Source organism: Choloepus didactylus, chromosome 6 (genome assembly GCF_015220235.1).
Source record: "Choloepus didactylus isolate mChoDid1 chromosome 6, mChoDid1.pri, whole genome shotgun sequence".
In the NCBI taxonomy this organism is placed as follows: Eukaryota; Metazoa; Chordata; class Mammalia; order Pilosa; family Megalonychidae; genus Choloepus; species Choloepus didactylus.
In genome coordinates, this window is record NC_051312.1 from 53,344,026 (window position 1) to 53,371,590 (window position 27,565).

At 37.7% G+C, this 27,565-nt stretch overlaps 1 protein-coding gene across 5 annotated transcripts in view; it reads right to left on the minus strand.

Annotated features, from left to right (window-relative positions):
* The window catches only part of BBOX1 (gamma-butyrobetaine hydroxylase 1), a 77,336-nt gene that overhangs the window by 13,844 nt on the left and 35,927 nt on the right, over window positions 1-27,565 (minus strand). For all 5 annotated transcript variants that reach the window (XM_037841035.1, XM_037841036.1, XM_037841034.1 and 2 more), the window contains 2 exons: window positions 22,242-22,440; window positions 320-425 (listed from right to left, as the gene is read on the minus strand). In XM_037841035.1, the coding sequence (XP_037696963.1) occupies window positions 320-425; window positions 22,242-22,440 (305 nt within the window). The remainder of the gene's footprint in view (window positions 1-319; window positions 426-22,241; window positions 22,441-27,565) is intronic.

A 27,565-nucleotide genomic window follows, 5' to 3' on the forward strand; every position in this document is an offset into this window, starting at 1 on the left:
CGAGAGCCACTGACTATAAACTTTGGTTGGATTGTATGGTGCATGAATAAAACTGTTTTTAAAAAAAGTGTTGAAAATTATTTCCAGAAAGAAACAACAAAGGAATTTTTTAAAAAAGATGTATGAAAATCCCCTCTCTTTTTGGAATGTGAAGACATTGACGATTAGGGAAAGAGGTTTTGTGAGTTTAGTTTGTGTTTAGAGAATGAAGATCTGCATAAGACAAATTAGCTAGTGAAACATATAATCTTTTAGTCTCAAAATACAGAATATGGGTCCTTGGCCTGCCTTGTGGAAAATATCTTGAAGCTCACCTTACCCCAGGTGGATGATGGAGGGCTGGATAATCAGTGTGAAAGCTTAGCTTCCCAGTTGTATAAGCCACATTGTTTGCACCGATTTTGTCTTGAACTTGCCAAGTGTGCCTGCAAAATACAAGAAACACATATTTAAACAGGCTGTCACAAAGCCGAGGAAATATGTTAGAATGAATTTGATACATGGGAGCAATGGAAACTTCTCATTTTATAAAATAATTACCGTAATGACTAGGAGCCAGGAAGGGAGTCTGATTTTCCTTTGTCCAAGTAACTATTTCAAAATTAGCATCCCCTCATTTCTCATCTCTTCTGAGCAAAAGAGTACATTCACACATTTTTATACCCTACAGAGTTTATAAAGAAGTGTATATGTGATTGGAGTTCATCTTTTTTAAATAGACTGATGAATTTTTAGTTACACTTATAACTCAGTTCAAGAAATAGAAATTTACCAATTACCCTAGAAGCCCCTCCATGTGCTCTGGCCCAGTCACAGTCTACACTGTCTTCTCCAAAGTAACCATGACCATGACTTCTCTAGTTATCATATACTTGCATTTCTTTATAGTTTTATCACCGAAATGTCCATAGTTTTATCACACCTATGGAAAAAAATTGTAGCTTTTAAATTAATCTTTTAGTTAACCTTTTAATCTACAAATTTCACCTACAACTCTTTCTTCTTACAAATTACTGTTTGAAAAACTTAGGGAATTTGATCTGTAGAGTTCCCCATAGTCTGTTCCTTACTGATTGTATATTCCTGGTACAATTCAACATGTTCCCCTGTCCCCTGTAGTTTTGGTGTGTTTTGGTGGCTGAATGGAGAGGATTGGCTGGGCCTTGTTCTATCTCTTTGGCAAGACTGCAGATGGCATTGGGGTCTTTCATTCAAAGACTCATAATAACTGGTTGTCTTTTCATGATGTCACATGTTGGTGCTCAAAGGCTAGCTCCAGTAATTCACTGGGGGTTCCAAATAGCAAAATTACCAAGTTGATAATTTCTCTTACATTTATTAGTTGGGATATTTTTAAAAAGAGACACTTCCCATTATTACTATTTCATTACCCGGTAGAATAGTTTACATAGGACTAATGAGATAGATGCTTGCTTCTTTCCTTTTATTTACCATTTTTCAATAAAATGGATTAGTTTCCTACCTCTTCAAAGATGAACAATTAGTTATTTAAAAAGAAATAGTATTATATTATGCATGAACTTAAATGATGCATTTTAATAAATTACAATTATTGTGTTTTTTTGAGCTCATATTTTCCTTTCTCTGGGCCATGAAAGCCTTTTGTGGTTGGTTCCTGAGTCCATCTGTCTTTGATAGCTTTCTCAAAATTAGGTATGGCAAGATGTTCCAAATTCATCTGGTACATTTCTTGCCTCAGATCTGAAATCAAACATTTCTCCAAGAAGCTCTGGTTTATTTTATTAGGAAATGGCAGGTCAGGACATATGGGTATTAGGGATGCTCATTTTTACCAGATTGATTGTTTCTAGGCTTCTTTGGTAGTCAAAGCTGAAAACGCCTCTCCATTTCAGCTACTCTTTTCAAGCTGACCTGACAAACTTTCCAGTGATACCTTTTGGCCACTTAGGGCTGTCCTTGCCTTAGGACTTTCAGATGCCCTGTGATCCTTCTTCTTTCTCCCACACTAACACTACTACCATGCAAATCTTGTCGCTGTTAGTGGTATGTTATTAACTGCTCATGTTTTGGGGATATGAGATTATCCTGTCATTTAGAACTCTTCTAAATGTTTTCCAAGGAGTTTTGTTTCTGTAATCTAGTTGCTCTAATTTTTAAATGTGAGGACTTGGAGATATTGAGAAATATGCCTCCTTTGCTGTTATCTTCCCCCGGATATGGGTTATTTTGATTTTGAGCTTGATGATAGCACTCACCTACTTGTGCAAAGTCCTGGGAATGAATGATGATCTTTTAATATAACAAGAGTGAAATAAATAGTATGTAAAAAGTAGATAAAAATCACAGTTCCACAAGCAGTCTTAGGCACATAATCTTTTTCTCTCTAAGTAAAATCAAGAAATTGGATCAGCTCAGCTGTTTGCAAACTGCATATCTAACAAGTTAATAGAGTTATTTAAAAAAAAGGGTTGCATGATCAAATAAAATTTGGAAATGTTGAGTTAAGTATTAATCAGGAATTTAGGAATTTCAGAGGCTTTAATATGCCAGGATAATAGTAATTCTTCAAAAGAGGGACTATATTTTGCAGTTTTCCTTTATCTTATTCAACCCTTTTTTTTTCAGGTCATCTCTAAGAATTCTGATATTTATCTTGGAGCTCCAGAAAATCCTAATTTAGATTATCTCTAAGGTGCCTCTTGTATGAAAGTATCTAAGTGCTTTTGCAGAGATACTAGCAGTGTGCTATATATTAAAGGGATGTAGTAAAAGTTAAATGTTTGATGTTGCTGCCTACTCCTGAAGTTATTTCTCTCTATTTTCCTTTCTCTCCTCTAAAATATCAGAATTTTGCTTAAAAGACCTCAGGTATTTCTCTGTCCCTGTCATTATGCTGTTCTTACAATGTCTATTAACATATGTTCACATTTATTACATTGTTTAACAATAAATACAGCTATTGAGCACACAGTTTATTACTGGCATTGTTTTAGCATTAAAAATGTAGCAGGCAACAAAAAAGACAAATAGTTACCAGACCTAGTATCAGATAAAGACAAGTGCTATAACAAAAATTAAGCAAGGTGAGGAGATAAGGAGTGGGAAGGCAGGGGAATATCATTGCAGAGATGATGTTTTGGGAAGGAAGAGGTGACATTTTCACAGAAACTCGAATAAAACAAGGAAGGAAAAGTGTGCGTTGCTGGGAGATGTATTTTAGACAGAGTAACCCAAAGTGAAAAAATGCTGAGTTGGAGTGTGCCTGGTATGTCTGGGGCGGAGCAGCCAGGGGATCGAAAGTGGGAGAAGTGCCAGATCATAGACAGAAGCCAGATCCTGAGGGGCCTTATGGATCAGAATAAGGACTTGGGATTTTACTTCAAGTGCAGCGGGAAGTCACTGAGGGTTTCCATAATGTAAATAACACAATGTGAACTGCAGTTTTAGAGAATTGCTCTGGTTGCTGGGTGGGGGATAGCAGTGGGAAAAGAATGGGAGGAGGGAGAGATAAATGGTGATCTAGACTAGAGTGACAGCAGCTCAAGGAAGAGAATGGTGAGGTTTGAAGTTTAGAGGTAGGCTTAACAGGATTGTCTTATAAATTGGATGTAGGTTATGAGAGAGATGAGTCTGGGATAACGGTAAGGTTTTTAGCTTAAGCAGCTGAGTGGAGGAGTGGAGCAACTATCTACTAAGGTTCACCATCTCAATATTCCCTATCTGGTAGAGGAACAAATTTCCATTTTTATTTTTTGGTGGGGAACTAGGGGCAGAAATTTCCTATTAAAGGCATTTTGACTTACCTAACTGAAATGACTCTTATTGATGCTTTTAAAAATCTCCATTTACATATGGACAAATGACCACACAAAGGTAGACCCTTGGTCTGGGTGTTTTAGCTGTTCACTCTAGGTGGGATTCCCTGCCTCTATCTCCTTCATATCCTTTATGCTCCACAGCCAGACAAACCTCCCTAAAACCTTGTGTTCACCTTGCAATTTCTCTGCCAGAAACTCTTACTGGTTCCCCAGTATCTAAAAACCCACTGATCCAGAATTCAAGGATCCAATACAATTTGCTAAACTTCTAGCCAATTATTGCCACACTTGGACCATCTCTTCTAATCTCACCGATCTCTTTACTTTAGGTTTGCCTTGCACTTTCCTTTTCTCTGCCCATTTTATTTCCTGTCTTTTCCCAATCTAGATGCACCCTCTAATTAAGTACCAATTTAAATTCTAAGTTCTTCACATTCTGAATGTTAGAAAAAGTTTTAGTCTTTAGGTTCAAAGTAGACTGGCTTCAGATCTTGGATTTGTAATTCACCAGTTATATAATCTTAGACAAGTCATCGATTATTTCTGAGGCTCAATTTACACATCTGTAAAATGGAACAGTAATATATTATTCAAAGACTTGCTGTGAGAATTAAATGAGAAAGGTCTACTTCTGATACATAGGAATGCTCCTTAGGAATCTTCCTACTCCTAATTCTTTTGACTTCTCAATATTTGCTCCTCCACTTGGAACTCCCATAAGCACTTTTATTTGTTTCATTCAGTCAGCATTGAAATTGTTGGATGTTGGCAAAGATAGTTACAATTTTAAAAAGCTCTCATGTGTCTGGTATCATTTAATATTATAAATACATAATTCTGCCTCTTCTTCTGGATTGTAAACTCTTTTTAGTGTAGAAATATGTCATAAGCATTTCTGATCTCCTCCAAGTGCATAGCCCTGTGCCAATACCAAATCAGGAATGTGATAAATATTGACTGAGCATAAGAAGCAGCAGAAGGTGATTATCATCAGCCCTCATTTTTGTATGGTATGAGGTAAAGGATAGTGGTGGCACAGTGGTGGTGGTAGGAGAATGTGAAGAGACAGAGCATTTAATTTAACACTCTCCCCCATCCTTCTTTGAGAATACGATAGCAACCTATAACCTCTTGCCATATCTGGGACTTTTTCTTAATGAACAAATGTATGGTTTCTTATACATTCTCTGGAGTGAAAAATGAAATTTGTTATTTTGTCTGTTTTTTTTTCATTTAAATTTAAGATGGAAAGCCTGGCATATTTTTTCACTAAATGTTATACTAGCCATCCATATGTGGATAAGAACTAGAAAGAGCCCAAATGAGAGGAGGAGTACATATATTAGAGAGAGAGAGAGTCTGTTGCACACATTTCAAGAATGAGTCAGGCAATCTATTACATTGTAGTGACTGTGGCCAAGAAATACATGTTCTTCCGAAGTTCATGTCACTCCATAGCGCATATATAATACAGATGCAGGCTATTATAACATAGGCATTCCAAGAATAATCAACAAGTTAGGAAAGGATTTAAGAAGACAAAAAATTAATTTTGTCAAGTTATAGAATATTTAATAGCTCTAGCTAAGAAGATGATGCTGCTGACACTGTCCACAGGAAATGACTATCTTCATTTTCTTTTGTAGTTTGGTGATGGTTTTGCATTGATCCACTTACATTCTCTTTCCAGGTTCCTTGTATGATCAAAGGTAAACTAACCGAGTTTTGCTGGAACCAAGAGCTGGCTAGGATTCAAGGTAAAAGCTTTAGTCAGGGAACAGATTTTTTCTTTGTTTGACATTAACTGGCTTCTACAGGGATGGGACCTGTGACTTGGCTTCATCAGAACAATTCTCGGACTTTCTGAGCTAATTGGCAGGGGATGATAAACATTTCTTTTAGCCCTAGAGTGTCTTAGGCATGGTATGGGATGTCCACTCTAAAACCCTATGCTCACAAAATAATGATAAATCCCAGGAAAGAGACTAACCAATTCCAGTCATAAAATACTGTCTTAAAAATTGTAGTACAAAACTGGAAAAATCCTAGAGATGTCATCTCGTCTGTCTTTCTGCCTCTGTCTAGAAATGAAACATGCCAAGAGGGCTGCTGCTGATTTTTTATGACCCTAAGCTTTCACTTGTCTTTCTGAAATCCAAGTCTCCAAGAAAACACAACACAAGTAAATGCAAATATGATTCATTGGCCTGTGTAAAAACTATTTTTTAAAGCCCAGTTTTGGGACATTAGTGAGATGAGGGAGTATTCACATGTGTAACTGTGAAATTAGGATTTAAGGACTGATTATGACTACTGAATCATTATATAGATACTCCTTTTTACTTTCTGGTAATTAGGGTAGACAGAGGGAAATACCTGAAATCTGAACTGTAATCCAGCTGCCTTGATCTCTGATAATGATTGTATAGCCTTTATCTTGTGCCCTTGTGATTGTAAAAACCTTGTGACTAACCTTCACTTGTACCCATTTATCCAGTTTTTCGACTTTAATGTCTTATGATCACTAAAGAGCCCCAAATGTTTATTAATGAAGGGTTTTGGGTCAGCCCAGAACTAACCCACCCCAAGTCCAAAGTTATCTTGATGACCAAAGCTGGATCTAACCAAAATGGGCCTGCCTGATATGCATAATAGCTTAGACTTTAACCTACAAGTCACCCATCCCTCATTATAAAACTAAAAATCAGGCCCATCATCATATTAAGGCCGCTATTTTCTTACATACGTCTGTAACTAAGCATGTGATCAATCTGCACATGCTCAATAATTAGATCACTTCTAATTACATAATCTGGGGCCATTGTACTCATTATCCTAAAACCTGCCCATCTTTTGATGCTATAAAACTATCAGAATTACTGAAGTTTGGAGACAGATTTTGGACTGACAGGCCATCTGTTCTCCTGCTTCGTGCCCAGCAATAAAACTTTTCCTCTTTGAAATTCCAGTGTCTCAGGAATTGATCATTTGAGCACATTGGGCAAAAGAATCCACTGCCTTGGTCTGGTAACACATGTACCTCTCTCATTAACACAAATCCTAAAGTCGTTCTAAGCAAGGCAATGATGCAAGCAGATTATCTAGAATTGCCATGACTGTGTCAGAGGTGCAGGGTCAGACTATTCTAAAACTGAAGAGGCAAGCTCAGTAAGGCATCTTAATTCAATAGTATAGACCTGCTTGATATTTTGCTGGGGCAGGCAATTGGGAATTGTATAAATAATCCTGCTTTTGCCAGAGGCTATTTTAAACAAGCCTAAATATTTATACTTAATTATTCATGCTATTCTTACCATTTAATTAGACCCGTTCCTTACTTTTTCTTGCCTATTTAAGGGTTTTTCAAAAGTTCCTGCTTATTAAAATCATGATTTCTAAAGAAAATTTCATGCTGTTGGTTTGAATGCTAATTCACTTAGATTCACCCAAATCTGGATGGCCTGTCATAGATATTCATGATGTCAATAGCGTTTGGGGACAAATTTGAATCCTTTGGTGTTTATAGAATACTTGAATATTGCTTTTTTACTGGATTTATTCTTTATATCCTTGGTGATAGACCTTTACACTCATCTGGCTCACATGTGGAAAATCATACTGGATTTATTTCTTATCTTTTCTCTGCCTTTATAAAGTGCTTTTCAAATGGAAAGATGTTCTACCCATGCAAACTTCGATTCATTATTACCAACAGCCTCAAATTCAAATCTTAACCTGCTATAAAATTTTCCTTTTGGATTATGCAAGGTTGCCTCCTTTTAAGCATCACTACATACTCCATTGGATATAAAATATAATATTCATATATTATTTTTATTTTTTAAATTTAAACATGGAAATTATATCTTGTATAAAACAAAAAATGAAAATGAATTTTATAGTTAACCATACAAAGCCATCATACATTGCTTATTATTTTGAAATATAGTTGTGTCACTTCACATCTGATTTCCACATCTGAATTCCCAGAGGCAATCACTCATCAGAACTTCAGATCTGTATTTTCTCATTATCATTTATTAGGCAACTACCATGGGCCAGGATCTGAAGATGCAGAAGTGAATCAGCTATATATCGTACTTGTACCTCATGGAACATACAGTCTTTGAGGAAAACAAATTAGTGTGATGTATCTTTCCAAAGCTCAAGTACAAGGTATTATGGGAATGAGAAACTTAAGAAAAAATGGAGACCTGAAGACTGAGTAGGATTTTCCTAGGTAAAGAGATACAGAAGAAACAGCATGTGGGGAGGTCCAGGGAAGGGAGAGAGAGTGGCCTGTAAGAGGAAGTGAGTCCAACATGGACTGAGGTAGGGAGGGTTTGTTCTATGGCTATTGTGGGTTTCCCTTCAGACTCCTTCTTTTCTTATTGCCATGTAAAGGCTTTCAAAGAAATCCCATTACTTTAGAGAACTGAGCTCAAACATATTCTTTACCTCATAGTATCTTCCCCATTGCCAAAAATGTTTGGTAAATGAAGCTATGATCCCTAGAATAGTAAATTGTGTTATTTTCCTGATAAACTATTAATTTTAATCTTGGCCTAAGCTATCTATATTAGGTATATTTAAATAATGAATATTTTATCTGTCAATCATTGTTATCACCTTATTTCTAGGGGAAAGTGTTTATAATTGTTTATAAACAATATTTGGTAAAATTGCTAGAATTGTGTTGTCATGGCCCAAGAGGGCTTTTGTAGCCAAAGGACTCAAGAAAGCACCGGGCACTTTCTGAGACATGAGCCTTTATTATGGGGCTTACTGACAGGGTGGGATGTTGTGTCACATTGCCCTGAATTCAGGAGCTTTTCTGAATGGATTCAGGAGCTGCTCTGAATGGCGGCAGGTTCAGAGCTCAATGTGAAAATACTCTGCCCTTTGGGGGGGCTGAATAAGCTTGTTATAAGGGCTCGACATTCCAATGGGTATAAGAACATAAGGCGGGCTTGCAACATAGGGAGGGATTGATTGTAATCAACAGGGAGGAGGGGAGGATTATAGATTATCTTATAGATAGCAGTATCTCAGGGAGTCTCAGGGAGGAGGTAGTTATAGATTACATTTAACATGGAGGCCTGATTTTACAAGAATAGGCCAAGCATTAACTGTCCTAGGTCAAGCAAACTGCTGTGTGCAGTCTTCAAGACACTTGGGGGCCTGGGGTTCTCAAATGTGTTTTGAAAAGTCATTATCTTTTCAGTTCTATTTGTAGTATGGGCATTCATTTATGTTGTATTCATTTCTGATAATGAAAAATTTCACATCATTTTTAGTTGAGAAATAATATCCCCATCCATAAACTAGAAAAACGAAAGCAACCTTTCTTATATATAGCATTGTTGTTACTCAATTCATCAAACCAATGTGGAAATATCCATAAGACATAAAGATAAAAAGTACACAGGAGAAGGAGGGGAAGATGGCGGCATAGACAGGAGTGGAAGCTAGTTAGTCCCCTTGGAACAACTAATAAACAAACAGGAACAACTAGTAAATAATCTGGAATAACTGCTGGGAGACAAACATGACTGTCTACACATCATACACCAGCCTGGATTGGGAGGAATGTCCAAGATCACAGCATAAAATCTGTAAGTAAAAATTGCAGATCCAAGCTGGGACCCCCCTCCCACCATGGCAGCCCAAACTGCAAAGCCTTGCTGTGTGGTAGAGTGATGCACTATCTGAACAAGCAAATATACCTCAGCCCAGCTCCAACTGAGCTTTTAATTAACAAATGTTGACTGCTCAATACAAGCTATGAATCCCCAACAAGCAGACAGAGGCTTTTGGTGACAACTGACCTTGGAGAGCCAGAGGACCTCTCTGGGAGGGAGGGAGAGTCCAGAGGACCAGGTGCTGCTCTGGCTGACAGGTGAAACTGAGGGTGGCCATGGACTGGCCCTGAAAGGGGGCTTTCTGTCCCTTTTTTTGGCTCAGTGGAGAAAGCCTCAGCTTTTTTCAGTTCCCAGTGCTCTGACCAGACAAGGGTGGAGATAGCAGAGGCAGAGAGACTATTCAAATGTAAATGACCTTTCCCCAGGGGGTGTATTTTCCCTAAGAGGAAAGAGGTGGTGCCAAGCTCTACTACCCACCTTCCATTCAGAACCAGATCCCAGAGCCTAGGGGAAAATAGCCATGGGCCACACCTCCTTACATCAGTCTGGAGTGACAGGCTGACAGGCTGACAGGTGCCACCTGATGGGCAGAAAAGCATAGTGGCTTGAGGCCTCACAGGGTGTCTCAATCTTCTAAGACACATCCTCAGGGAGATGTGATACTATTGCCTCCTTCCAAGATCTGAGCCCATTCTGGCCTGGGAAAACCTGATTGGGGTAACCAAGGAAACCAGATGCCTAGACAACAGAAGACTACAACCTACACTAAGAAAAACCAAGTTATGGCCTAGTTAAAGGAACAAACTTACATTTCAACTGAGATATAGGAATTGAAACAGCAACTAATGCTAAATCAATTTAAAAAGCTTAGGGAAGATATGGTGAAAGAAATGAGGTGTATAATGAAAATGCTGGGTGTACATAAGGTAGAAATTGGAAGTTCAAAAAAAACAACTGGCAGAATCTATGGAAATGAAAGGAGCAACACAAGAGATGAAAGACACAATGGAAACATATAACAGCAGATCTCAAGAGGCAGAAGAAAACACTCAGGAACTGGAGAATAAGATGCCTGAAAGCTTACACACAAAAGAACAGATCTTCTTTTTCTTTCACAAAAGAAGAGAAAAGAATGGAAAAATATGAGCAACATCTCAGGGAATTGAATGAAAACATGAAATGCAGGAATGTACATGTCCTGGGTGTCCCAGAAGAAGAAGACAAGGGAAAAGGGGCAGAAGCAATAATAGAGGATATAATCAATGAAAATTTCCCATCTCTTATGAAAGACATAAAATTACAGATCTGAGAAGCACAGCATACCCCAAACAGAATAGATCTGAATAGGCCTATGCCAAGATGCTTAATAATCAGATTATCAAATGTCAAAGATAAAGAGAGGATCCTGAGAGCAGCAAGAGGAAAGCAATCCATCACATGCAAAGGAAGCTTGATAAGACTATGTGCAGATTTAGAAGCCATGGAGGCAAGAAGAAAGAGGGGTGATATATTTAGGATACTGAAAGAGAAAAAACACAAACCAAGAATCCTATATCCAGCAAAACTGTCTTTCAAATATGAGGGAGAGCTCAAACTATTCTCTGACAAACAGACAATGACAGAGTTTGTGAACAAGATACCTGCTCTACAGGAAACACTAAAGGGAGCACTACAGACAGAAAGGAAAAGACAGGAGTGAGAGGTTTGGAAAACAATTTTGGGAGATAGTAGCACAGCAATATAAGTAGGCTGAACAAAGATGACTATGATTATGGTTGAAAGAGGAAAGTTAGGAGCATGTGGGACACCAGAAGGAAAGAGGAAAGGTAAAGACTGGGACTATATAACTCAGTGAAACCTAGGGTGCTCAATGATTGTGATAAAAGGTACAAATATGTTTTTACATGAGGGAGAACAAATGAATGTCAACATTGCAAGGTGTTAAAAATAAGGTGGGATTGGGAGGAAAATACAGTCAATGCAAACTAGAGACTATAATTAACAGAAACATTGTATTCTGCTTCCTTTAATGTAACAAAGGCAATATACCAAAGCTAAATGCATATGGGGGGGGACATAAGGGAGGGGTCTGGGACTCTTGGCATTGGTGATGTTGTCTGACTCTTTATTCCACTTTGGTTTAATGCTATCTTTCCTTTTACCGCTTCCTAGTTGCCATGTTTTTTCTTTTTCTCTTTCTTTTTTTTCTTTTGTCTCTCTATCTTCTTTGACTCTTCCTCCTTCTTTGTGGAAGAAATGGAGATGTCCTTATATAGATAGTGGTGATGGTGGTGAATACATAAATACATGACTATACAGGGAACCATCAATTGTTTACTTAGGATGGAATGTATGGTGTGTGAACAAAACTCTTAAAAAACATGGGTTGATGAAGAAATCTTGAGGGCACTATATTGAATAAATTAAGACAGACACATAAGGACAAATATTTCAGGGTCTCACTGATATGAACTAGTTATAATATGTAAACTCATGGACATGAAATATAGGTTACCAGGATATAGAACGAGGCTAAAGAATGGTGAGTGGTTGCTTATGATGAGCAGAATGTTCAACTGGGGTGAACATAAATGTTTGGAAGTAGACAGCGGTGATGGTAGCACGTTGTGAGAATAACTAACAGTGCTGAATGGTCTCTGAATGTGGTGGAAAGAGTAAGCTCAGAGTCATGTATGTCACCAGAAGGAAAGTTGGAGGTTAAAAGACAGCGTATAAAACAGTGAATCTTATGGTGGACAATGTCCGTGATTAACCATACAAATATTAGAAATCTCTCTCTCATGAACTAGAGCAAATGTATGACACTATAACTAGAAGTTAGTAATAGAAGGGCATATAGGAAAAAAATATACCTACTGCAAACTATATACTACAGTTAGTAGTATTTTAACATTCTTTCATCAACAGTAACAAAAGTACTATACCAAAATTATGAATCAATAATGGAGGGGGGTGTTTAGGGGTATGGGAGGATTTGAGTTTCCTTCTTTTGCCTTTATGTCTTTTCTGGAGTAATGAAAATGTTCTAAAATTAAAAAAAAATTAATTGTGGTTATGGATGCACAGCTGTATGATGGTACTGTGGGCAATTGATTGTACACTTTGGATCTTTGGATAATGGTATGGTTTGCGAACAATCTCAATAAAAAAATAAGTACACAGGAAGGATTCTTGGATGATGGTGGTGGGTTTTTAATCTTCCTGAATTTCCTTCACAGATCATCTATAAAGCAAAACCAAAAATTCATGGTCAAGATTTAACTCAAAATTAGGTGACAAGATACCCCAATGAACCCCAAAATATGAGTGGAGAAGGATAGACCCTTAAAAGTCACAAGATCTACATAGTATCAGCAACTGTCCAGGAAGAAACAGAAGGAAGCAAAAGAGTACCTGATGGATCTGAAAAATTCCCAAATCACCAACAGATAGTCTCTGGGAAGTTCAGTAGGACAATTTGAGAATGTAATCAAACCTGGGAGGGGATTTTGAGTGCAGGAAGTCCCACGGTAAGGTACTGGAACAGTCTGAGATCATGAACTCTCAAAACTAACCATAGTACCCCTCCAGGATAAAGCTTCCTTCTTGAGAAAAAGACTCCACATTAGGCAACACAGGGATAAGAGAGACAATGGAAAACAAAGATACAGATAAAAATGAAGGAGAGAAACCAGAAAGTCCTAGAAAGTTACCAGTCATATTTTTGAAATATTATTTTAAAACCAAAAGTTTTAAAAGGTTTCTGAATTGTACCTCTTCTTAATAGTTAAGGAAAAGTAATTTCACATAAAAATGAGAAACAGAAAATGGTCAAGGTCTAATCTCACATCAAATTATTTTAAGAAAAAAAAGATTAAGTAGCACAGTAGCATCCCTACAGTTGATACCTGCCAGGACATGCCCTCCAAAAGATGAAAAATAGTCTGTTTCTATTTTTAATCTTTATTTTTCTATTTCTAGCTATTTCTAATGAACCAAAAAGACTTAATAAAATGTTATAATGTATACAAGAATAGCATACATAAAATTAGAAACTCAAAAATGAGTGAGGTATTCAGGAAAGAAAGAAATAAAAGAAAAAAAATCATTAGAAATGGAGACTAAACTAGAAGGAATGCAAGATCAGATAAGCATAAGAACATGAAGGTAAAAATACCAAATTATAAATAAGGGAAAGAAAATCAGAACATCATCCCCCCAAATGAAAAACACACATATACACACACAAAATATCAAAAACAAAACAAAATCATAATGACATATTAAATTCTGTGAGCCAAGAATTTTATATTTAGCTAAACTGATTTTTTTTTAATAGCCAATGTACTTTTTAATTTTTTTAATTTTTCAAAGATTTCTTTATTACACCAATATAAATGCCAAACAGCTTGCTACACCATGTTGTATTTTTAGGAGTTAACAATTCAAAACCAGGGAGTAAACTGACTACAAGGGTGACAAACTAGCATTTTTAGGTATAATTTATTATAAAATTGGGAACTTTATATATACCTGAAAAACCTAAAAAAAAAAAAAAAGGAAATGGTAACATCAATAGACTTTCTTCTTTGATTGTATGATGCTATTATAATTTTCCTTGCAATTTTCTGTATGTTTTAAATGGACAAAGGAAAAAATAATATTGTACATCAAGAGTTCATCATAACATGTTTAATCTTTCTCTTATTGCTGGATACTGAGGTGATTTCCACTTCCCAATTCCAAGCCTCACATTAGGGAAAAACTTATTTTTATGAATGTGCATCATCAGCAAAATAGCACACCCTCATTTTCCACACCTCAAGCCCGTTTCAAGTTTGCCTTTCCTCTGGCCAGAAGGGAAAGAAGTGCAGGCAGACCTTTTCTCCCACCAGAAGTTCATTTACAGTTCACACATTGCCCAGACTGCCAAGGAAATGATGATTACAGGGAGGGAGGTCAAGTTTGTCATGATGCGTTTGCTTACATGGATTCAGCAGACATGCCCACTGCCTGTGCCCGTGGGGCCTCCAGAGGTAGTGTGTGGCTTCAGGACAGGCATTTGCTCGGTGAAGTGAACAGAGAATAGCTAAACTGATTTTAAAATATAAAGGCCTCAAACTACTATGAACATGTGAGAACTCAGAGAATATTGTTCCCACAAGTCCTTCCTGAAGAATTTACAAAAGAATGGGCTTCAGACAGCCAAACTGACTAGAGAGACATTGACATAGGACTGGTGTTCAGCAGTAAATATATTTTTATTTGGAGAACATCTTGTAGGGGGAAAAAATAAAAGACATATTATAAAATGAGAAAATAGAGAAAACCAAACTGTATTGCTAAGGGATGCACATCTGGACAATAAAACTTGAAACCAGGAGAGCAAGAAATGAATACCATAAAATTCAGGAAAGTGGTCACATTTCAGGAGAAGAAAAGAAGCTTATTATTGGATGAGACCTGTGGATGTGTTCTGGAGTGGCTGGCAATGAATGTTCTGTTTCTTGACCTGGGTGGTGGCTAAAGGGTGTTTGCCTTATAATAATATATTGAGCTATACATTTGTTCTATGTGATTTTGTATATCTGTATTATATTTTACAGTAAGATTTTTTTTAAATTTTTATTTTAAAAGTTAGTAATACATTTGTTCTATGTGATTTTGTATATCTGTATTATATTTTACAGTAAGATTTTTTTAAATTTTAGTTTTAAAAGTTAATAATACTCCCAATAATAAAGAGAAATAGTAGTAGAAAGATAACTATCTCAACAAACATAAAGAAAGTAGTTAGAGAATTTGGCTCTCAAAGTCCCAAGATCATCATTATGAAAATCCAAGAATGCAGTGCATTGCAAAAAAAAAGAAGTAATTCATAAGACTCCACATTAAGCAATATGTAGAATTTTTGTTTTGGGTGGGGGGATCAAATTGTGCTTAATTTATTTTTATTGGAATAAGATAGGGATCCTGGTTTAGACTTCTTTTAAGGTGAAAGATTAAAACAAAAACTCTCTTCTCTTGTGATAGGTTATCCCATTTGGTGTCAATCCTCATTTCCCTTTGCATAAACAGTTGGCTATAATTTGAATTTGAAACTGGAGAAGAGAATGAACAGTTTGGTGCAGTTATTTTGACACAGTTTGAAAAGTTTCCATATAATACTGTCAAATCATTTCTTTGAATCTCAGTTGTAAATATGAGTGGAAGCCATATTTGGCAGGCAACAATTGTTATGGCATTAGAAATGACGGGGGAAATGTTAGAGAATGACAGACTTCCACAGTAGCCTGCTGTAAGGGAAAACGCACAGACTGTTGAGTCAAGTAAATTTGGGTTTGCAGCCTGATACTGCTACCTCGGTTTCCTTACCCATAGAATGGGGACAATGATACTTATCAGAATTGTGAGGATTCAAGAGAATGACTGCACAGCTCAATGCTTAGCTCACCAAAGGTGCTTAATAGAAGACCATTTTCTCCCATTCCAAAAATGCCAGCTTCCTGTCCTGGCTGCACAGTCTGAAAGAGGAGGCATTGGAGTCAATGGCTTGTTGAGGAGACTGTCACATAAATTTCCTCAAATGAATTCTAGAGGAGCATGAGATGCAGAAATTATTTTCCTTTCATTCATGAGATGGCCTCATTCTCAAGTGGGTTTGCTGGCAGCAGCATTAATTATTGTGAAACTTAATATTACGACGGGAACCCCGGAGACTGGCTCTTGGCTGATAACGTAAGCTGGCCTTTGCAATGGCTGAAAGACCATAGCTTGTTATTTTGGTTAAAAAAACCCAATACTCACAAGAATACACATTTTGAAACTTTTTTTTTCCTTTTCAATCACTGTGGTTAGTATTATGTCTAAAACAACCAGTTAAGAAATCCCAGTGCGAGAATCTTTTACAAAGTAGGATGGAATTACAACTGAATTTGGAAAGCAAACAAGTTTTCTTTGTTTTCTTCCCAAATTTGATTTGCTTCTAAGTTGGTTATTGACAACCCTGAAGTGATTTTTAAAAATTCAACAAGGGCTGAGTGGTTTTTTTAAGCAATTTCTTGGCTAGGAACTTCAACAAAAGAGGTAAACTTGTTTTTTTTTTTTTTTTCCCTGTTCAATCCCCCACATTTCACAAATGTTTTCTGGTAACATGTATGACAAGCAAGTAACCTGATGTTTCAAAGACAGATTTAGAGGCATTGCTAATGGTAGGAACAATTTCTCAGTGGCCAGATGCCAAGGAATAATATTTTTTCACTCATACATCCTCAGTCTCGAATACAACCTAATGCGTGAAATGCTGCTGGACTGGCTTAAACACATCTTCCAGAAATGTCAGCACAAGTCCAGTGGATGCTGGAAAGGCTGTATAGATAGTCCGCCCTGGGGCCATTTCAATATTGTTAATTCTTAACTGGTCTGGCTGTTTTTTATTTGACAAACAGCCCACTAGAAACATTTCTGTTTGACTTTATTTTATTCCTCTGATGAAACTTGTGTGCAAGGCATTCAAGCAGATGCAAAACTGGGCAGTTGCAGTCTCATTTTACATTTTTCCAGCAAACTTTCATCCACGGGCATCAAGGGGCATGGTAGTTACTTAAACACTTCTGCAGAAAGAGTGAGCAGCTACTCAGTAGAGAGAATCATAGAGATCCAGGAAACTACCTGAATATTTTAGATTACCTTCTTGCCTACAAGTAGCCTGTGGTGAAGCCATGATTCGATTGTTTTCCTGTGGGTCCTATGGGACCACTGGGCAGTAATATGAGGCAAATGCTCTGGGATGTTTGCTTCTCAATTACATCCTAAACTCCTTGGAAACAAGTAGTCCAAACTATTTATTTGTTTGTTTCCACTACAACTTGTGGCCATATTACTTTTATTCAGCAATTACACATCTTCCCTGCATGTCCTCAGAGGATAAAATTTGACTACCACAATATTTGTGAGTTTCTTTTCTTTTATCCCTCTCCTTCCATGTTTGTGCCAACAAGTGGCATGTACTTTGAGAGAAGCAATTCTGAACTTCTGGGCTCCAATCTGGAAATAAGGCAGACTTACCAGCTAAGTTGAAGCATTTATTCTCTACTGCTTGGTTTTCTGATATAAAGAAGAATCACTCAGAGTAGCCCGTGAGTTTAAGTTTTGAACAAGGATTGAGAAGTGTCGACAACACTAAGAAAGAATTGTTGATGTCTTGACTAAACAGAGGCCCTCAATATCTTCGCATGCATTCCCTTTCATTGAAATTTCCTGAGAGATAACTGGGTAACATTTACTATGCTTTTCCTTCAGGTACAAGTCTGATGAGGCCACCAAGGAGCCTTCAAGGAGCTCATCATGACAGTGACAGGGTCAAGGAGATATACAGGTCTTAGTTTCAAAGGTTATCATGACTAATGGGGTTTCAGCAGGATGACACGGTAAGACACAATACTAGTGGTTAACACTTTCTTTTTAAAATGTCATGGTCTTCCCCTCCTTCACAATTCTCTTTCTCTCATTTCCCCCTCCCCATATATGCCCATCCCCACAGGCTTATGTAAATAATAATACCCTGACCTAGACAGTTTATTTAGATGCCCAACTGATCACAATGGGAATTTTTGGGATACGATTTTTGTCTCTTTAGGGAAGACCATCTGAATTTTTCAATGTCATGTTATCAGAATTATAGTCTCTAAAAACCGGAAGTTACTATAACCCAGCAAACAAACAATGGACCTATCTTGCAACGGGGTTGCTCATATTCTTCCACATCATATGGCCACTAGAAGTAGAATTTTCCACAGAAAATAGAAATTGCCTTACTTTATGCTATGAGTTTGTGGAGAGAGGAGAATTTCCAGTTCTCTTTTCTGACGCACCATCCAGAATGCAAAACAGGATCATTTGGGTGAGGAGCCAAATAATTATTTTGCTTTATTGAAATGCCTGGGCTTGGGAATGAGAGGCTGAAAGGCAGCCAAAAACAGAGGAGAGCTTGGGACTGGTTCTCTGTAGGCTGAGTGAGAGGCCAGGAGATGGAAGAGCTAGGGAAGTCTATGCAGGAAACAAGGGTTCAAGAAGGAAGGGAGGAAAGCAGTTCTGAATAAACACCTGAGAAAGGGGCTGTGGCTGCAGTCATCTCTTATCAGCTCTTTGGCAGGATGGCTAATAATAGGAAGAATGGCAAAAGATAAAAATGCTTGCATCTGAGGTGGATTAACATACAGCTGGGGGTAAAGGGGCTGAATGGCATTACACAATCATAGTTTTATTTATATAAAAATGCCATACCTATTTACACAGTGGCTTCAGGGAGAGTCTGGCTTCACTTTCCTGTATGACCATATATATTGTTAGGTGGCTATTGCCCATTCTTGACCCAGCTTTGCAGCATGCTGGGTGGGCATCATCTTCCAGTTATGCGTCATCTTTAACAGCTGTTGGCGTGTGTTGACTCTGTTATGCTTTCTTATTTTTAATGTAAAAAGTCCTGGTTTACTTTGCATCTGTTCCATGGTTTTGGGGAATTTTTATGGGGCCAGATTATTTAAATGAAGCCAACTTATTTATATTCATCCATATACAGTAACCACCAACAATCTTTTGTAAAGTAGAAACCTGAATCTAGTTCAGAACAAAACACCTAGCACACTGCTTTGCACACACTAGTAGTCAAGAAATAGTAGATGCATAGATGAGTAAAACAGTGATATCACAGATCAAGATTCAATCTGTTTAATTGCCAGCAGTTGCACTTTCTTTGGAGTTTACTCTGTGGGATGCTTTCTTAAAAATATTCTTGGCATAATCGCTAACAATGGCAGTATATAGGTAGAGTATGGTTTGCAATGCCTATTTCTCCTTGGAGTTAAATCACGTCATAAAGTTCAGGTAATTTCTTCAATAACATCATCTTTTCCAAAAGGGGTCCAGAATACTATATTTATTGATTTATTTTGGAGCAGAGACATGGGATGAGTTTCTTTGGCTCCACTTTATAAAAATTGCATTGTCCCAAATCAAAGATTTAAACCCTCCTTTAACATATGGCTCCACATCCATATATATTTAACAAAATTGAGAGTGGGAGTTTCTTTACCAGCTTTTGTTCCTTTCTCCCTAGAAAGCTTTTCACCATTGCCAACGCAGCACAGTTACTTAGCATTTCACATGGTTGTATAAAAAAATATTGTGTAGATGATGTACTGACAAAACAATGATAATAATCTGACAAAGTACAGATGTGGTAAATGACATGTACTTTTGCCCTCAAAGCTATTACCATTGTGATTTAGTAGCTAAACATAATTTTATAATTTGTAATTTTATAATATTTTATAATTACATTTTAAAACATAATTTTAGAATTTTAGATGCTCTAACAATTATTTTATTAGTTTGTCACATTATAGTTCTTTAAAAACATTTATTCGTTGTCCGCTCTATACCGAGACTGCACAAGATGCTGGGATCTGTTTCTGTTTGTCCAACAACCATTTAACAACTGAGATGACAGCCCAAAATACAAATATTCTCATTCTCATTTTAGAGGTATGCATTTAAAATCCCCCAAACTAGTAACACTACTTGGATGGAAAAGTGCTAGGTACATATTAGTTTCCCAAGGGAAGCATGTCTAATGTGCAGCCAAGCTATTATTGTTTTGGTATCTAAGTAACAACAGTCATCAGGCTTCTTGAAAAATTTTCATGGAATAAAAAGTTTACCTTTACCCTGATCCCACTTTCCTTTCTCTATCTCTCTTTTGTTCTTGGCAGTTTCTCTTCTTCATTATTTATTGCCTTTATTTGTTCACTCCATTCACTCCCTCATCAACCACTTATTTATCAAACAGGAGTAAGGCACTTTGCAAGTGTGGAAACAAAGATATGCAAGAGAAGGACCCTATTTTAAGCAGCTGCTGTCCCTGTTATTAAGATAAGTCATGTCCAGGCATAACCACAGCAGCAGGAAGAACATGATGGCTGCCGTTTAGTGCACATACTTGTGAGAGTTCAGAAGATGTCAAGTGTCCACGTTCAATCCCAACCAAGACCTGCCTCTTCTTGAAGTACCTCTTCCTCTCAGTCAGTGCTTCTTACACTTGGCTGCACATGAGAATCACCTGCAGAGCTTTAAGAAGTCCTGATACTCAAGCCAAATTCCACTCCTGTTAAAAAGGAATCTCTGGGATGGGACCCAGATGTCAGGAATCTCTGGGATGGGACCCAGATGTCAGTATTTTAAAAATGGTCTATTCCAATGTGCAACCTAGGTTGAGAACCACTTTTCTAAGTATCCCAATTTTTAAACTTCCTGTTATTCAAACTTCAATATCACCTTCTCACATTATTGTGGGGAGGAGCCAGAAATGAGGATAAGTTATGAGCTACCAGGGAAAAATACTCACTTTTCTCGTTTGCTTAACAAAATAACAAAAAAGCAAATAAGCAAACAAACAAAAACAAACAAAAAAAGTAGCAACAACAAAACAGTTTTCTTCTGTAAGTTCTTGAGGTAGGGGATTAAAAGTTTAAAAAAATATTGAGAGATCTTGTAAATCAATGATGGAAGTAGGGGTAAAATGGCAAGAAGGGCATTACTTAACATATAGTATAGTTGGAGAGATTCAGGGAGGAAATGTAATCATCTGAGGAAGGTAAAATAGGGCAGGTTAAACCTACCTGGATAGATGGGAAGGACTTGGACAAAGGAAATGGGATAATAGAAGGAGGCATGATTTGTTTTGACAACAGAACTTTAGCATTTATTCCAATAAATTTCACAATATTAGATCAGTGGCCAAATTATTGGGCCCTATTATAGAATCTTAGCCTGGAAAAACAAAACAAAACCCACATCATAAATCAGGAATAAGAGTCTGTGCCTTAGTGTGATGGATGGGGTGGGAATTGGGGAACTCCGACACACAGAGCCACCAAATTTGGCCACCAAATTTATTATGAAATTGTGAAATGTGTTGGAATAGATGCAAAGGATCTGTTGTCAGAAAATAAATGCAAAGTAAAAAAAAATTAGAAGAGATTTATTTTGAAAAGTTCTGGTGCTTGAAAGCATTTTTTTCATGTGCATTCTGAGCATTGTTGATACTGAAGTAGAACAGGAAACCTCTCCAAAGGACAGACCCAGACCAAAACTCTGGCTCCTTTATTGCTACTTTGTGGGAACTTGGGAAGTAATTTAATTCCTTGGGTTCCAGGTTCCTTATCAGTGAACTGGAGATGATAATATCTACTTCAAAATGTTGTTGTAAGAATTAAAGAACAAATAATACAGTTTGAGGTTCTTATTAATTCCAAGTCCTTTCCTCCTCTTTCCTTTGTCTTTTGTTATCACTGCAATCCACAGGCAGAGGAAATCCTTCAGATTTAGGGGAGATACAAATTTTATACCACACAAATATGCTAATAGTAAAAGTAAGTTCTTGGATGGGGAGGACTGGTTGGTCCAAGTTTAGAGCAGATCCTCCTGCCATGAATGCACTTGCTCAGATCATCTGGGCAAAAAATTGACTATTTCTGATCCTCTGTTCATCTCCAGACCAGGTCTTCCATCCACCTATCATTAAGCTGATGCCCTTGGCGCCGGACGTCTTTGGACTTTTAAGTTCTTTAAAAATACCTTTCATTCTCTCAGAAATCCCACTTTTAGACTTGTCTCCCCATCTGGCTTCCTGCTTTAGACACTATGGAAATTTCTCTATTTCTAACGCAAGGAGTTCCTCCTCTGGGGAATATACTGAAATTTATGTATACTGGCAGAATGCAATGATTTGGTGACTCACCCATAAAATGTGAGATAAAGGAAACCAATTCTTTTCCCAAGTTTTAAAACTTCTCCTGGTTTGTCAGATGCTCCTGTGAGTCGAACTATGCCAACTTTCTTGAGGGTGGAGAGCCACTGGTATGCACGTTCATCATTTTTTAAGACATCTTCAAAATCCAGAGTAGGTAGCTGAAGTTCTGAGCCCCAGTACTGGCATTCTGTGAATTAAGAAAATGGAGATACCAGATGTGATTACATTGTTTTCTTTGAGAATGGTAACTTCAGAGAAGGGACTAGTTCATTGGAGGGGATCTTTAACTTATCATGAAGTTTACTAAATTTCACTCACTCTAGAAAAGCCCAGGTCACCAGGGCTTTGTTCCCCAGAGCCCTGTCTGTCTACCATATGCTTCCAGCCCACAACTGTGCCTGGCCCAGAATTGGTACTCAACACACCATATTTTTTGAGGGAATGTTGTTTAATTTATAGATGAATCTCAGTCTTTATGCTTGTAGGGGCTTTCTATCTAGACATTGCTTAGAAATAACTCTGAGATGTGTGTGTTAACAGTCAAGTTTCATTGCTCACATGCTGTTCACATATAACATCTCCAAGTTATTTCTAAGGACATAATAAAATCATTGGCCGACTAAAACAGCATATGTCCATTCCAAAGGAGGGACCCTTTTTCATGGTAAGTATAGCTCCTTTCCCCTTTTATTTCAGCTGATGAGATGCTTTCTCTGGGGTCAAAGTGTTCTTTGGAGATAGCGAGAGCTGGCTATCGGGAAGAAAAGATGAGGAAGTGGTCTTGGGATGTGTAGACCTTTTGTTGGCAGTGCTACAGGAGATAAAGCCTTTCCTTACCTTTCTGATTCCTGATGGTTAAATGCTCCTTAAAATGTTTTCTTGGAAAAAAAAAAGAAAATCAAATATAAAAAATAATTGGACCAAAAGGGGGATGTGAAATGAAACAAAATAAAAGTTTCAGTGGCTGAGAGCTTCCAAATGGAGCCGAGAGGTCACTCTGGTGGACATTCTTACTCACTATATAGATAACACTTTTTAGGTTTTAATGTATTGGAAAAAATGTATTGGAATAGCTAGAAGTAAATACCTGAAACTATCAAACTCCAACCCAGTAGCTTGACTCTTGAAGACGATTGTTTAACAATGTAGTTTACAAGAGGTAACAGAGTAATTGTGAAAACCTTGTGGATTGTATTCCCTTTATCCAGTGTATAGACGGATGAGTAGAAAAATGGAGACAAAAGCTAAATGAAAAATAGGATGGGATGGGGGGGTGGTGATCTGGGTGTTCTTTTTTACTTTCACTTTTTATTCTTATTTTGATTCTTTCTGGTGCAAGGAAAATGTTCAAAAATAGACTGGGGTGATGAATGCATAACTATATGATGGTACTGTGAACAGCTGATTGTACACCATGGATGATTGTATGGTATGTGAATATGTCTCCATAAAACTGAATTTAATTAAAAAAATAATTGGCTTGCAAATCAGACTCTTCTAAAGGAGGTGGAACCCAGAGGAAGTCTAATTTGCAGAGGGAAACAATTCAGATATTAACAACCACATTCAAGGAAGAACTAATCTAGCTAATCTGTTGGATTTCTTGATTTCTTGTTAGTATCTTTCACATGTTGTTAGGAAGGGCAAAACTTACTAACAAGTGACAGAATGAGAACTTGCCATCCGTGCTGGTTTGGATGTATTTTGTCCCCCAAAATGCCATGTTCTTTGGTGCAATCTTGTGGGGGGCAGATGTATTAGTGTTGATTAGGTTGGAACCTATTGATTGAGTGTTTCCATGGAGATGTGACTCAATCAACTGTGGGCAAGAACTTTGATTGAATAATTTCCATGGAGGTGTTACGCCACCCATTCAGGGTGGGTCTAAATTAAATCACTGGAGCCATATAAAAAGAGCTCACAGACAGAAGGAGCTCAGAGCAACTGAGAGTGACATTTTGAAGTGGAGCTGCAGCTAAGAGAGGACAAAACACCCCAATAGCAACATTTTGGAGAACACCATTTTGAAATGCAACCTGGGAACAAGCGGACACTAGCCACGTGCCTTCTGAGCTAACAGAGGTTTTCCGGATGCCAGTGGCCATCCTTCAGTGAAGGTACCCTATATTTGATGCCTTATCTTGGACACATTATGGCCTTAAGACTGTAACCTTGTAACCAAATAAAGCCCCTTTATAAAAGCCAATCCATTTCTGGTATTTTACATAATGGCTGCATTAGCAAACCAGAACACCATCCCAGCATTATCTTGAGTGATGGCCTTACTTTTCTAACTGGGATATAAATGTATCATGTTACAGGAAACAACCCCAAGGCTCTAGTTCAAGGATGAAGAATGGATCAGTATTCCCTTGTAGTAACTGTGGACTGGAAATCACTCCCTCTTTGATGCCAGCATATCTGATTCTGAAGAAACAGGCATTTCTTAGGTGTCATATAGTGACTTTATAGTGAAATGTGTATAAGGACATTTGTCAAGGTGAGTAGGTGTGTGTATGTGGGGGGGGGGGTGCCAGTTTGAATGTATTGTGTCCCCCAAATGCCATTATCTTGGTGTAGTCTTGTGGGACAGACATTTTGGTGCTGATTAGATTTGCTTGGAATGTGCCCCACCCAGCTGTGGGTTATGACTCTGATGAGATATTCCCATGGAGGCGTGGCCCCACCCACTCAGGGTGGGCCTTGATCAGTGGAGCCATATAAATGAGCTGACTCAAAGAGAAGGAACTCAGTGCAGCTGTGAGTGACATTTTGAAGAGGAGCAAGCTTGCTAGAGAGGAATATCCTGGGAGAAAGCCATTTTGAAACCAGAACTTTGGAGCAGACGCCAGCCACGTGCCTTCCCAGCTAACAGAGGTTCTCTGGACACCATTGGCCACCCTCCAGTGAAGGTACCCAATTACTGATGTGTTACCTTGGACACTTTATGGCCTTAAGACTGTAACTGTGTAGCCAAATAAACCCCCTTTTTTATAAAAGCCAATCCATCTCTGGTGTTTTGCATTCCACGGCATTAGCAAACTAGAATGGGGGGGGGGGAACTAATCAGGCTGTAAAAGCATGTATTGCTAAGTTTCTGGTTTATTAAACATAACAGCGTGCATAATGAGCCAGAATTTCCAGGTCCTAAACTGCAAAATGTAAATTAGACTTCCCTTGTGGCTTCATTAATTCTTTTTGGATTATATTAACATTCTTTAGTATTGAATATACTCCACAATTCAATACAAGTGATTTACTATATCTTCTCATGAAATCCAGCTCATATTCACCTATTGGTTCCTAATTTCTCACTTTATGTGGGACTAACGAGAATGGAAAGATATTCTTTCCTGATCTGTTTTCCTTTTTTAGAATTTCCTATTGAGTACTTCCTACTTTTAAGAAAGCCTTCATGTTTAATATTAACCAAGTCACCTTGGCAAAGAGAAGCAGGTTGTGCTAAGGTCACATTGTTGGCTAAATGTGCAAGTTGGTTAAACTAGTAACAGACAATGAGGCATACAAATTTTGAAATAACGATTACATTTAGGGGTGTGTGGTTTAACATATAGCTTGATGGTATCCCTTGATTATATTAGGCACCCAATATCATTCATTGCCTTATCTTTTCAACAAACATAACATTTTACCATGTCTCAAGACACCATGAGAGGCAGTGGGTGTCAAGAAGCTCTCAGCCTATGGGAGAGTTAGACATGTAAGATGACAATTGAAACACATTACAATAGAAGCTACAGTTGAGGTATGTTCAGGATACCACATAGGTAAGATACCAAAAAGGTCAGTGATGGTATCCTGTAAGTGATGCTAGTTAAAACTAACTCTGGAATAAGAAACAGAGACTCATGTGTAGAAAATGTGTAGGTGAGTTGGGGCAAAGGGGATTCCAAGTAAAGGAAGAGCATGGGCAAGAGTCTTTGTTCTAAACTTGGAGCATCCAGTCCCTCCCATCCTCAAGAACTTACTTTTACCATCATTGGATTTACATTGTATAAAATTTGTATCTCTGCCATATCTGCAAGGATTTGAGCTGCCTTGTAGAGTACAACAATAACAGAAGACAAAGGAAAGAGGAAGAAAAGACTTGGATTTATTAAGAGCCTCACTAGTATTTGTTCTTTATTTAATTCTCACAACTTCTGGAGGTAAATATTATTATACACAGAGAAATAAATTATTACCCAAATTCCTACAACTGATAATAGAAAAGCTAGAGTTTGAATCTGGGCCTGTCCTTTCACGATTTCATAACAGTGGCCTAATTTGGGGCACTTTGTTATTATTCCCAGACCCCCATCCTTGATCATCACACGGAAGGTGGTGGTATGGATTGAATCATGTTCCCCATAAAGACAGGTTCACATTCAAGCGCTAACCTGATATCCTATGGATGGGAACCCATTTATTTGTAAACAGGATCTTTGAAGATGTTATTAGTTAAAATGAGGCCAAACTGAACCAGGGTGGGCGTTAATCCAGTATGAATGGAGTCCTGATAAGCAAAGAAAATTTGGACACGGTAGGAGGAAGAGAGGTGGCCATGTAACAGAGGCAAAGACTGAGTTATGGATTGCCAGCCAGCCACCACCAGAATGGTATAGACTTTGGAGAAAGCACGATCCCACTGACACCTTGATTTTGGACTTACAGCCACCAAAACTGCGAGACAATAAATTCCTGGTGTTTAAGCCAACCAATCTGTGGTACTTTTTACAGCATCCCTGGCAGACAAAGACATTTTTGCATCTTATTCCCAATTTATAATTTGGATTTCATGCTTTTATGGGAAAGGGCATTTGGCTACCAATCTAATATTGTTGATTCATTAATAACTTCCTGTATACTTCCATGGATGAGGATGAAAAGATGACCTTTGCCATTTATTATTTGCTATTTCTTTCTGTGTTCCTGTGGAAGAGATGAAAAAGGCTCACAGAAATGGAACCAGAAGGCAATGCATCAGTACAAGTCAAACTAAATTCTACCCAGCATGGGTGAAAATATCACTGTGTTCTATACAGCATAGAGGTCTAAGAAGAAAAATTCTATTCTGCATTTAATTGGGATTAGGCAGTTTGTTTTATTCAGTATGCTTCATAAGGCTAGTTTTAAATTTGTGGTAGCTATACTGACTCCTTTTACAAGAGTGAAGGAGAAGAAGAGAGAAATATGAAGCCTTCGATGCCTGTGGCAGACACTCTAAGATGGCCCCATGTGATCTTTGCCTCCTGATGTTTACAGCCTTGTGTGATCTTCTCCTCTAGAGCATAGGCAGGACCTGTAACTTG